Source organism: Sander vitreus, chromosome 4 (genome assembly GCF_031162955.1).
Source record: "Sander vitreus isolate 19-12246 chromosome 4, sanVit1, whole genome shotgun sequence".
Classification (NCBI taxonomy): Eukaryota; Metazoa; Chordata; class Actinopteri; order Perciformes; family Percidae; genus Sander; species Sander vitreus.
Genome location: NC_135858.1, coordinates 18,412,390 through 18,426,418, shown reverse-complemented (window position 1 = coordinate 18,426,418; position 14,029 = coordinate 18,412,390). Strand labels below are relative to the sequence as shown.

Sequence of the window (14,029 nt, the reverse complement as noted above, 5' to 3'; positions counted from 1 at the left end):
ATAGTCACAGTAAAACTTTTATGTCCATTTGACAATGGACATAAAAGTCATTGAATATTTTTGGAAGTGGTGATTTAAGATTTCCTTTTCATTCTTACTCTACCATCGACTTATACAGGAGAGTCAAATACACACTGGCCTCAGGTCAGCTGTGGCGATGATGTGATGACACATTCCTGTTTGGTGACTGCATCTGCTGTCTAGACTAGTATGTCACTTAGCAGAAAGCACACCAAAAATACATATTTGGTTTAGTTTTGTTTTCAGCAGCTGATAGGATCTTGAATTTCTAAACAATCTATTAAAAATTAGTTTATTTTCAAGATCTTTCTGTGAAAAGGCCTTATGGGACATAGTGTGGAAGTATGTTAAAATAGTACTGGAACACATTTCATTGCATCTTATATACTGATAAAGACAGTGTTGCATTAAGTTATTCTTGAATATATCGATGTTGCAGCTGCAATTACAATTTTTCATCTATGCAAATGCACAGATATTGCAAAATTAAAACCAAAAAGAAAACCTCTTTTCCTTAGGAGTATTTGGCCTCAAATGCTAGTTACTGTACATATGGGATCAGTTTGACAGCAGTGTCTATTTTTTTTTGTTTATTTTTTTTTTTCTTTGTCTCTGTCTCCTCCTGCAGAATGCAGAGGGTTACAATATGAGCATCCCCATGCCCGGTCACCCAGTGAATTTCTCTCAAGCCACTCTTTCCCAGGCCCAGACGGATGTCGAGCATTTGGAGAAGCTCATTTCACAACATGATGTGGTCTTCTTATTAATGGATACGAGGGAGAGCCGCTGGCTGCCAACAGTGATAGCTGCCAGCAAGAGGAAGGTAGGAAGAACCGAACAGCGACACTGTCACTGACCAGCAGGGCTGGGGTCGGAGGTGTGTGGGTCAAGAACGCTGCACTTATCATATTTTCTATGTAAACAATGAGTCTGTGCAGCTTTTTATCCTTGTTTAATGCATTGTTTTGGTTTGCAGATTTACTGTATGGCACAGTCAGTGTGACCTCTCCCATTCAATACTTTCTAGCTAACTTAACTAGCTGGTGAACACAGATGAACATATAGCACCTGAAGGTTGTTCAAGTTTCACTCAAGTGGCCAGAAAGATGATATCAAGTGAATGTTATGTTGTTTCGTGTTTACTGGATGTTTAAATGGAGTAATTGTTTTATACTGTACCACTAGCCAAAAACACTTTCTTCTGACACCAAGTGGTAACAAAGGACATTAATTGATGCAACACACCAGACAACTGTCTGTAATGTTGCATTGTTAAAAAAAAAACTAAAAAAAACATGTTTTATGTGCATTATTTTGATGGTGGTACTAAGCTTAATTAAAGGAATCAAGATTGAACAGTTTGTTCTTGGGATCTAATGGACCGAGAGTCACAGTGTGGCACTATTGCAGGAGACATGACTTGACTTTGTAACAATGTTTTTGTTTTACTTACTTTAAGCTGGAACTTGAAATTTGGAAACCCTTTCACTTGTCTTCCAGGAAATTGAAATTGCTCAATAACATTGTCCAAATTTTCTGTTTACCAGTTGGAATTCTATTAGTTGCCAGGCAACTTTAGATTATTGGACATTGTGTAATTAATTTGTAATGCCTCCAGTAGTATCAATGATGCAACTCCTATATTGCTATATGCAGTTAAGTGTTTTTTGGGCTGCTGATTAGGTTTTCTTCATGTCCTGCTCAGCTGAGAGGTTATTTGGCCATTTGTGCTGTGGGGATGTTTTAGAGTTCACCGCAAATTGGCATCACAATTTATTTCCATTGCCTCTCCGAAAGTCAAAATGCTTTCAACATTGTAAAAAGCCTATTAATGTTTTTGTTGTCATTGCTCTTTGAAATTATTCAACACTTTGCAACCTCATTGTGTAAAACGAGCTATTTAGTTAATTTGATTTGGTTGAAATGTGGTGTGTGTATGTGTGTGTGTGTGTCTCTCTTTTTCCAGCTTGTGGTTAATGCCGCTCTAGGCTTTGATACATTTGTTGTGATGCGCCACGGCCTGAAGAAACCCATTGTCAGTCAGAGTGTTTCTGCAGACTCCTCCACTTCCTGTTCTTCTGCTTCTTCTTCGACCTCCACACCAGCCGGCTCTGCACCCTCTGTCCCGGGATCCTCTCTGTTCTCCAACATCCCAGGGCACAAGCTGGGATGCTATTTCTGCAATGATGTTGTGGCACCAGGAGATGTGAGGAAAACACACAGATAACAAGCATGCACTCAACTCATTAACTCCTGTAATGCACTTAGAACAAACACACAGGCAAAAAGTTATTCCATTTTAAGAATAAACACAAAGCAGGTAAGATTCTTTGATATGTTTTCTTCAACCAGCACTCAATTTTGAAGTGTTTTTTTTTTTTTTTTTTATATATTAACAATGGGCCAAATGACTACTTGTATGTGAAAGGTCTCTCGTGGTAACAACTCTACAAATAATTAAAACCTAACTCTGCAGTTCCCTTCAGCTCTGTGGAGCCGTTTATTATGAATTGGATTAATATTATTGGATTGTTGTTCGGGGTTTTCAGCCTGCAAACATCTCTTTCAGCAAACTTGTTTGCAGTCACAGCAGGCAGCTGTTTCTCACAAAAAACGCTATGCGACCAACACCAAATGGTTTACAGACGTAGTTACAGTCTTGACTAGCTGGTGGACATAGTGGAGCATTTAGCAGCTAATGAGTCAGATGTTTGGACAAAACAGAGCTCAAAGGAGAGTAATTATTTGACTTACTGTACATTTGTCAGTTGCACAGAAACACAACTCCACATTAATGCTAATGTTGCTCTGTGCTAACACCAACTGATCAAACAAGTGATGCAGGTTTAAATTGCATGTGATTATTATTTTTTTTTAATTCAACATTTTAATTTTATAAAAAAAAAATGCCATGTTTAATTGTGATCTAAAAAAGACGGGGGGAGATGCCTGACAGCCTGTCCTATTTTCTCCCCACCCACATTCTTCCTGTGTCCATTTTTGTTCACTTGACAATCTTTGTTTCTCTGAGATATTAATAGGCTTCTTCCCTGAAAGGACTCCTCAGTCACATGAATAACAGCCTCATCTATACCTGATGGAATGATTTTCTGCCTTCCAAAACACATTTGATTGGTGTTAACCTAATTGCCCAAACTTCAAATTTTCTTTTTATTCCTTATTTCAGAATAAACTCTCGACATTAGGGTAATGCACCTGATGTCATTTCTGTTCTTTCTGTATATTGCCAGTTGTTTGCTTTATTTTATTGTTGTTTGTTGTAAACAGTCAACCAGGGATCGGACTCTGGATCAGCAGTGCACAGTCAGCAGACCAGGCCTGGCCATGATTGCTGGAGCCCTGGCTGTGGAGATGATGGTGTCCATTCTGCAGCACAGTGAAGGGTAAGCACAGCAGACTTACAAAAATAAATTTAATTTAATGTTATGCTAGTTTTATGTTCATCAGGGAAACATGAAAACAGTGCTGATCATTTATGGTGAGCCTCAGTCTGGCTTATCCTATTGCTGTGAGGAATGACCCTGATGTTCTGTGGTTGACAGCAGCAGATACTGTCACACATTGTACATCTACATCTTTTTCCAAATAAAACACATTAAGATCAGAATCCAATAAAAAATCCTTGCACAAAGGACACTCACCTATCTTAGTGAGCCGCCCTGATCACCAGTAGGTTTTCTGATGTCTTCCCATCAGAGCTTTATGCTGGTATCTCACTCCAGACTCAAAACTAAAGGTGATTGTACCTTTGAGGTTGTGGCTCCTAAACTTTTAATTTTTCAATTCAATTCAGTTTTATTTATAGTATCAAATCATAACAAAAGTTATCTCGAGACACTTTACAGATAGAGTAGGACTAGACCACACTCTATAATTTACAAAGCCCCAACAATTACAATAATTCCCTCAAGAGCAAGCATTAGCGGTAGCTATTGCAACAGTGGCGAGGAAAAACTCCCTTTCGGGAAGAAACCTCGGACAGACCCAGACTCTTGGTAGGCGGTGTCTGACGGTGCCGGTTGGGGGTGTGATGAACAGTGGTAGTAATAGTCACAATAAAGATAATGGAACAGTGACTACAATGGTAGTCGTAGTAGTTCATGTCATAGTAGGGCACAGCAGGGCATTACGGGGTGTAATGTGGCACAGCACAGCATGGGTGGACGCGGTAGGACGCAGCAGGACGCAGCCGGACACTGCAGGGAATCGCAGAGCGTAGCAGGGTGTAGCAGGTCCCTAGCGACAGCTGCACCCAAGACCCAGGTCTTGGTGCCACCCTAATACAAGGCGACATTCTGGGTGAAGAAGAAACATGAGGACTCCGGGGAGTAAACTCCCCAGAGCTAGGTTAGTAACAAGCATTTCTGGGAGAAGGATGCACATAAAAGGAACAAATGAAAAGAGAGTTTTTAGTAAGCCTTATTTGCTTACTTTTACTTTTTGATGGAGTAGCACTGCAGCAGAGGTCTTACTGCACCGCAGGTAGTATCCTTAATTTGGTTGTAGCACAGCTTTCTGAATTTACTTGAGCCTTACTGTAGAAGATTTGTTGCAATTTATAAGCCATCTCTCACTTTTACACCCAAAAGCTTGAACACTGTGATTCAGTCAGCTCTCAAATGCACTTAGCAATCTGTACTAGCGCAATATTTTTTACTCTTAAAGTGTTTATTTTCACAATGATGGGGATGTTTTCATGCCTATTAAGTGTGCACAGATGTGTTATGGAAATGTAATTGTGTGTTTAACTGTTTCGGTGAAAGTCGTACTAAAGTGGCAGCTTGCTGGGCCTGATAAGACAGCCATTTTCTCTCAAAGTGTTTTGAGATGTTATAAGCCGTTACAGAGCTCCTCTGCCTATCCTGGATAAAAAGCTTAGAAAGCAAAGAAGAGAAGGAGAGTTTTTATGTACACTCTGTACATTTATGGTTATGTACATTTTTCCTTTAGAACAATATCTCACTCTCTTGCATCTGCCCTCTCTATGTCCTTGTTTTTCACTTCATAGCTTTTTAACCCCCTTTTCTCCATCTCTGAATCTCTTTTTAATGCCCTTACAACAGCATTCATATGAACAACAATGGGCTTTAGAAAATTGTCACATCAGAATTAATGTTGCAGCAGTTTGACAGACATTTCTTACTTTTTAGAACCACCCTCTTTGAGCTCAGTAAACTTGATATTTTGCTATCCATGGAGAGTCAAATCTTTTAAACATGGCTAGATTTACTGGCGAGCAGGAGCTCTCAGATCTCATAGAAAATGTAAAATGTTTTAATATTTGAGCAAATGGGATCTCTTAGTTCTCAATATAGGCTACCAGATTCACAGTTTTGTGACCTAACTTTTTCATTGATTTGCTACAACTGTGTATAATAAAATTAATCAGCATGCATGCATTAGGTTAATTGTTAGGCCCATACCTGATATATAATGTGTAATATTGTGTGATGTTTAGGGAGATTAATTGCCTTTTTTCTCTCTTTCAGTCAAATTTTAAATTCTAGTTTCAAAAGCCATAGCAGGAAAAATGTTGCCAAAGTTACTCAAGTTATGTGTCATTTATGTACTAAAATAAAAATTGGAAAAACTGTCAAGTATATAATTTTCTCCCTCTCTTTCTCCACCCTCAGAGGCTATGCAGTGGCCAGCAGCAGTGACGACAGGATGAATGAACCTCCCACCTCTCTGGGTCTAGTGCCACATCAGGTCAGACACAAACACACACACATGCATCCACGTTTTATACTGAGGACACTTTATGCTGTTCGTCCAGTCCCCTTCACCTGCCTGCCTGTCCAATAAATTCTGAAATGGCCTCTTTCTTTCTCTTCGTGTATATTTCTACTGAAGGGTTTGCTATAAATATTCTCAGGGTAGAACACTGTTCTATAATCTGTGTCTCTGCAGATTTATTTCAGATTTTGGAGTAAATTTTTGAGAACACACCAACTGACTGGGGCTGCATCTACAAACCAATTCCAATGGAGTTGGGGCGTTAATGGGGGGTGTTGGGGTGTAAATAAAAACAGAATACAATGATTTGCAAATCCTTTTCAACTTATATTTAATTGAATACACTACAAAAACAAGATATTTAATGTTGCAGGAGTGTGTGTGTGTGTGTGTGTGTGTGTGTGTGTGTGTGTGTGTGTGTGTGTGTGTGTGTGTGTGTGTGTGTGTGTGTGTGTGTGTGTGTGTGTGTGTGTGTGTGTGTGTTGTATATTTTGTCTGGAATGCCTGCCCTCCAGCTATTTACTGCTATTACACCCTGCTGCAGGCTAACTTTTCCGTGGCGCCACAGTGGCAACTTGTGGTGGTTTGGAGAAACTACATTTATTTACAAGTGTGAACAAGTGCCAATACACAATGTAACATTTTTTTAGTGTTTTGAACCTTTTTTCTTTTGTAAGTGTATAGATGTCACCTCTTTCAACTTTTGACCGTGAAATCTGTTCAGTCTTGAAACTTTTTAAGCACCATTCCTAAAACTCCATATCCAAATCCATAGAAATTCTCTGTGCTTGTTTAAGACTTCAGACTTTATTGTCCCCACATAAGCAACAACATAGCAACGTACAATGATAGACAACAGTACACTCTCCAGTTCAGGCCAGTTCAGTGAGGCCTCTTATTTAAGGTGGCTATGGTCGTGGGGAGTAGGCTCTTCCCAAAGCAAGCCTTTCTGCACCTCAGTGTTTTGTATCTGCGCACGGAGGGCAGTAGGGTAAGGTGGTGATTGAGTGGTTGTGTGATGTCCTGTTTTATTGAGGTTGCAATGCATGCAGTGGCCTTATTGTTTAACTCTGAGAGGTTGGGTGTGGGAAGAACAATTATCCTGGCAGCATTGTGGTAATTCATCCATCCATCCATCCGTCTTCGTCTGCTTATCTGGGGTCGGGTCGCAGGAACAGGAGCTCCAGCAGGGGACCCCAAACTTCCCTTTTCCCAAGCCACATTACCCATTAACCAGCTCTGACTGGGGGATCCCGAGGCGTTCCCAGGCCAGGTTGGAGATATAATCCCTCCACCTAGTCCTGGGTCTTCCCCAAGGCCTCCTCCCAGCTGCATTGTTGATAATGTGTGAGGTATATGAGTTTGGCCCGATTACTATCGGACAACATTTTAAAGTAGCAGGTGGAACGGTACCGTAGGTAAGGCTGAAGAAAGGATTGCGGTACATTTGTGAGTCTGAGCCCAAGCCCAATCACATAATCTACATAATGCATGCATTATGATGCGGTGAGCGTCTGGTGTCATAAGGCTGCCGTGCCTCACCCAGGTGGGTGCTACACATTTGTGTGTGTGTGTGTGTGTGTGTGTGTGTGTGTGTGTGTGTGTGTGTGTGTGTGTGTGTGTGTGTGTGTGTGTGTGTGTGTGTGTGTGTGTGTGTGTGTGTGTGTGTGAAGCGCCTTGAGTGTCTAATAAAGCGCTATATAAATGTAATTGATTATTATAATTAATATAGTATATATTATAGTAATATCATTAATAATATTAGATAAAACAGTACTCAAGTCAAATTAAATAAAGTCAATTTTATTCATATAGCCAAATATCACACATTTTTCAAATGGCTTTACAATCTGTACAGTGTACAACACCCTCAATTTGAATAAGTAAAAACTCCACCAAAAACACCCTTGAGTAGGCAAAGTATCTGTCTTGTACAGAATAGACCCAAATGGCAAAATTGAAATATGGAAAATCTGAATGACAAAAGTATAGATGGATTGTAACAACATGTATGAAGAATATTATTCGGGAGGACGTCAAGCCACTTCCAGGTGCCGCCAAACACGCACATGTACATTATACTTCTTTCAAAGCTATAAATGCTCATTGTCAGGTGCTCAGGCAATACATTTGGTCAGTGACAATAATAGGTCTTTATTCCAGTGCTCTAAATGAGTAAGGCAGCAGTGTGGTGCTTTTAAAATCAGGAGGACTCTTTAAAGCAGTTATTGATTTTGCCTTATTAAATGTCACAAGTCTGACATGCAGTGCCACAACAACTGTTATTAATTTCCATGTATTATTATACACCATAAAAAGGAGAGCTACTGGCAATGGTTGTATGAACAATTATATTAAGCAGCAGACACTAGCTGGAAACACATTTTATTTATTAACAATCCATAAATACCTAGAACTCCTTTACTTAATATATAATATTTATAAAGGCAGTGCAGTTTTATGTAGAGCTACTAGTCTGTTCAAGTCCATCTCACATGCCCACGCTCACCCATTGGTCTGACTCACCCTTGCTTTTATTAAAAAACAGGAGGATGTGGGCATAAGAGAGGAGTAGGGAAGCAATTAAAGTAATATATTGGTGACGAGTGGGGTTTCAACAAGTGTAGTGTGTGTGTGTGTGTGTGTGTGTGTTCTTTAGACAGTAATCAAGGTAATTAACTATGATCACTGTACCCATAAATAGGAGTAAAAGCTTTCAGTAGTGAGAGGTGTGCTGAAAATGTTTCACTGAAAAAGGTAGCCTTTCTGGCACCAGATGGCGCTCTCAGCATGCTTTTAAAATGTAGAAAACATTGAATATCAAACTACCTCCAATGTTTACTTCTTTTATACCGTTACATTTACTTTTTCTTACAAAGAATTAAGGTATCAAGGGTACTTTATTCTCTTAATGTCCAGTTTTTGACGTGTTGATTTCTCTTCCACAGATCCGAGGCTTTCTTTCGAGGTTTGACAATGTCCTGCCTGCAAGCCTGGCCTTTGACAAATGCACTGCCTGCTCACCCATTGTAAGTAGCATATATTGTAACTGAATAGTTCAAATGATGTGTCTTAAGGGTCAAATCCAATTTACTAACAAGACTGTTTTGACAGTAAAAGAAAGATTGACACATAGATGCAGGTTCTGATTTACTTATCAGATTAGATTCTGTTACTATGTAGCAACATTGTTTTGAAACACAAATTGCAGCCTTAGCAGAAATAGGGGGATTCCCATCTCTCCTGTTTCCACATTGTTAAGTCAGTGGAGCTGTGTTGAAATGTTGTTCCTTGAGGAATACTGAAGACACACACACACACACACACACACACACACACACACACACACACACACACACACACACACACACAGAAAAGCTGGTTAAACCATGTGGTAATAATCAGGCAGCAGTTGGTCATTGATGTCAGTAACTTTCTTATGAGTGGAATTAGCTCCCACTGCTGTGTGTGCACGTGCGTGTGTAAAGATGGGTTGTTGAAGGGTCCACATATCCCAAATCAACCAAGCAGGCTAGGAGAAATTGCCTTTGTGTCTTTTTAATGCATCGTCATTGGTCCACAGCCAATTGGCCAATCATTGCCCCAGGTGGCCCAGTGGTTAAGGGCGTCCAGCAATGTGATTGGTTGGTGTACATTGGTGTAAGACCAGCGGGGGATCACAAGTTAGGGAGGGAGAAAGTAAAAAAAGAGGAGGAAAGCAATATTGGGGAGAGGGGGGGGGGGGTAAAGGGAGGAAGTGCAGGGCTGAAGAAAGGGTGTTGCAATGAGTGGACTGGTTCCCTCTCTCTTTCTCCCCTGATCTCAATGCAGTCTTTGTTTCTATAAAGAGGTCATAAAGCCCCAAATCTATCACTTTCATGTGAAAAGAGAGAGAGAGAGAGAGAGAGAGAGAGACTGAGAGAGAGACTGGCTAGCTTGTACTAAGAGTTTAAAGTTTTTCCCCACCTACGCTGCTTCTGGAAAAAAGCAAAAAGATGGAGTTACACTCCACTCTAAGGTGTCATGTTTCTTCCTGTGTGACTGATGAGATTATTCTGTCTGTGCGGAGGGTTCATAAGGTTTGATAGGGATTTGGGGGTAAAGCCTGTGTAGTCAGGAACAATGAACAACATGAGTTGGGAAAGACGATCCTTTGGTGAGGCAAGGATTAAGGTTATGTAGTGAAAATGGTGAATATGTTTTGATTCTGTTAATCCCGCCCACACACATTTTCCCTTTCTGTTCTGCATTTGCTTATCTGTCTTTCACTTCTTTCTTTTCTACCAGCCTCCTCCCATTTTATGTCTCCTCTTTTCCTCTTTTCTGTCTTACCTTCTCTCCCTTCCTGTTCTCCCTCCCCCATATCTCTCCTCTCTTTGTGTGTCCCTCTGTCCCTCCATCACTGTCTGTGTGTGTGTGTGTGTGTGTGTGTGTGTGTGTGTGTGTGTGTGTGTGTGTGTGTGTGTGTGTGTGTGTGTGTGTGTGTGTGTGTGTGTGCGCGCGTGTGTGTGTGTGTGTCTGTGTGTATTCTTGCCGCAGTCAGCTGTGTGCTGCCAGGTCACTATGGAAACAAAACAATTCAGCCTCTGTCTGGGCTGTAGCAGTTCCTGTAGAGTTGGGGCTTTTTAGTGTGTGTGTGTGTGTGTGTGTGTGTGTGTGTGTGTGTGTGTGTGTGAGTGTGTGTGTGTGTGTGTGTGTGTGTGTGTGTGTGTGTGTGTGTGTGTGTGTGTGTGTGTGTGTGTGTGTGTGTGTGTGTGTGAGAGAGTATGTGTGTGTGTGTCCTAACTCTTTCTCAGGCTGGAAGCCAATAAAACTACACGCCAGAGAGTAACTCACAGCTGACGTGGCTTTGTCTTAAACCATGCCAGACACCTCTTACTACTTGTACTAACACCACCAAGAAAGCTATCTCTATTAATAGCAAAAACATTTTTTACATTTGTTAGTGCAGTGTTAAAAAGAAACTGAACTCGTCACTAACCCAGCTCAATGTTTTCTTTGTGAAAGTATTTCTTCCTTCTGAACCTTTTAATAACTAGAGCCATTTTTTATACTTAAAATAAATCGTCCTTATGTCACAGATTGTAAATAATTAAACCTGATTTTAATGTTTAGGTACCTTTCTGTTGTACTTTGGTTGAATTTTGTATCCAGCATTTATCCCATTAAGTTTTTATGGATGTGAAATACCTGGCCAAAGATAAAACACTTCAAATAAACTAAAATACACAGGATGTGTACTACTACACTGAAACCAACGCTCGAAATTGTGTGTACAAGTAAAGTGGTATTTACAGTATATCCAGTCATCGGCCCTCTAATTTAGCTTAATTATACATTTTAAAGCTGAAACAATTAGTCATTTAATTGATTAGTTGATCGACAGACAATGAATGGGTAACAATTTGATAATCTATTGATTGTTTAAGTCAATAATAAAGCATAAATGCCAAATATTTTCTGGTGTAACTTTCCAAATGTGAGGAATTGCTGTATTCATTATTTCCAAATTAAATGTATTTGAGTTTCAGACTGCTAGTTGGACAAAAAAAGCACAAGAGCATACCTCCGGCAGTGGAAAATATTTAATATTTACATTTATACCACCAATTACTTCAAATTACTTAAAATTGTGCAAATGTCTCATTTTGAAAAATAACTCTTGATATTTTATTTTACTATGTGCTGTTTTTACATATACTGTAGACACATTTGTGTTGTACAGCAACCAAGAGCATTAACTACACACACTTTATGAGCTGTGCTTCCTGTGAAGTGCACTGATTCTCAAAAATACCATAATTCAACTCAATTTTTCAATTCAATTTTATTGAATAAGGCCTGAATGGTTACTCACTGACTCAGTATGGAGTTTGTGTGTTTTCAAAGCGAGTGTTTAACCTGGCATGTTGACCATACATGTTAAGAGGGGAAGTCAAAGCTGTTTAATTACCAGGAAATGTTTACTCATTGTGTGCTGTAAGTGTCACATCATGGCAAAGCCACTAACCAAGAACACCCTAAGCATTTCATTTCATTCATCCTTATGCATCAGTCCCTTATCTTCCCTGACTATCACATAGTGATTGTCAGTGCAAAGCACGTATAATTTGAAGTATAACAGTCAACTCTTCTTGTTAAAGCACCTCCAAACCACCAGGACCACCCAATGTATGTTTGATATCTTTAAGGATGCTACACAGACAGACAGACAGACAGAGCATATAGTGTGTGTGTGATACCTTCAGTAATATACACAGTATGGACCCACAAACAACTTCAAAAAGAAGTCATCACCATTGTCAAATAAAGCTAGAGGGTTGAGATTTATGTGGCTCCATAAGGAAGGAAGCTTAAGTGCACATGTACATGTGTGTGTACATATGTGTAGCACACCATCTAATCCAGATGTTGAGGATTGTTTGTAGCTTGTCTAAATTGGAGCTATCCGTCAACCGCACACAATCACTACTGAAACCCATCAGCGCCTGATTAACACTGCAAAACCTTGTAAATGTTTCAAACCTCTTCAGTTCTGTGTCTACATAAGTTCATGTTTTTCTCATTTCCCGCAATGCTTTTGGTGCAGATTAAATTAGTCAGATATTCTGTTGTTTATCGAGCGGTATCAACTGTGCAAGTATGTAAACGTGCCAAACACTCAATTTTGTAAAATTAGAATCTCTAAATACATACAGCATTTGATGTAGGTACAACTTTCTGGTCATAATTCACAACCCCATCTGATTTGAGTTGGCGACATTTTTTATATGGTATTTTAAACTTAATAATTTACTTGTATGTCTTCTGTTGATATGGACATAAGTCAAGGATGTAACTTTGTGTCTCTGTATGCATTGCTTGGAGGGACTTTATTAACTTTATCACAAGTATATCACTGTTTCAAGTTCAAGTTGCTTTCTGTGTCATGATTAGAATCTATATTTCAACAAAGTGGGGTTTGGCCGTTGGCATCTCATGTAACAGATCCTGTAAATGGAAGAATCAAAGAAATAAAAGGGAAGGAAGGAAAGAAAAGAGAGCTTGAAACGATGAACGAGTGACACTTCAGTGTGTATTGTGTGCGGTGTGTCTGGCTCCAAGGCTGGACGCCAGTTCAGTCTGCGAACACACACACAAACATTCACAGACGTTGATGCACACACTGTGTTGATGTCTGAGGCAGATGTAACCCTACACCTGCAGAGGAGGGTCTGTGGGCGTCCATGAAAGGCTTGGCCAAGCTTAGGAAGGTAGTTGAGAGGTAGGTGTGTGTGTGTAGGTGTGTGTAGGTGTGTGTAGGTGTGTGTAGGTGTGTGAAGGTGTGGGTATTTGAAGTCAGTACTGGTATAAGATCAAGGTAAACATGTCAGGGTGAATTCAGAGGTGCTGGGTTGTGGTGTTTCACAGGTTGTGCTTATGGACCAGTGCATTTTAATTTTATACCATTAAAAGATTATTATTATTATTTGCTTTTAAGAGAAAGTTGCTCTTTGCCATATCATATTTTTGATTTAAATGGACAAGTCGTGATGCATCAGTATGACTCAGCCCTCAACTCAAAGTGTACACATCAGACTCAAAAAGGGCTTTAACCAAGCATCTAATGTTTGGTGAAAAGAAAACGCTTTTAGAAATGTCTTGGACAATACGTAATGTTTTACTTGAAAGTCAAGAGGTGCATTTATGTTGGTGAAGCTTTTTTACTCTTGTAACTTGAAGCTGACCTTTTTAGGAAAATTACTAAAAAATAATGTTTTAATTATCTTCAAGCATCCTCCAATAAAGTTTATAACGTGCTGTAGTGGAAATGTATAGCATTTATAGGTAGACGCCTCAGTAACACACACAATACAGTTTCTTGATTTTCTCTCTTTTTGTCAATTTTGTCAAGTACTCTATGTTCCAAATCATTAGAGAAGTGATGGTTATGCTGGTCTATTGTTGTTTACACATTGATTTTAATGTAGAGTATAAAACAGGCTCCATGCTGTGATACTCAATATGCACCTTGGACCAATCAGTCAGAACGGATGTGTTGTTATCCTATCAGTAGACATTACATTTCTTTTTAAATCACCTTGACTTGGTCTTTGTTTATGTTGTTTTTTTTGTCCAGGTCCTGGACCACTATGAGAGGGAAGGTTTCAACTTTCTGTCCAAGGTTTTTAATTCTTCCCACTCATTCCTGGAGGACCTGACAGGGCTGACACTGTTACACCAGGAGACACAGGCTGCAGAGGTAAATCAC

At 39.7% G+C, this 14,029-nt stretch overlaps 1 protein-coding gene across 1 annotated transcript in view; it reads left to right on the top strand.

Moving 5' to 3' along the window:
* atg7 (ATG7 autophagy related 7 homolog (S. cerevisiae)) overlaps window positions 1–14,029 on the top strand; it is a 65,663-nt gene that overhangs the window by 18,103 nt on the left and 33,531 nt on the right. The window contains exons 13-18 of the mRNA XM_078248845.1: window positions 650–844; window positions 1,988–2,227; window positions 3,310–3,425; window positions 5,676–5,751; window positions 8,727–8,807; window positions 13,898–14,020. Coding sequence (XP_078104971.1) covers window positions 650–844; window positions 1,988–2,227; window positions 3,310–3,425; window positions 5,676–5,751; window positions 8,727–8,807; window positions 13,898–14,020 — 831 coding nt within the window. The remainder of the gene's footprint in view (window positions 1–649; window positions 845–1,987; window positions 2,228–3,309; window positions 3,426–5,675; window positions 5,752–8,726; window positions 8,808–13,897; window positions 14,021–14,029) is intronic.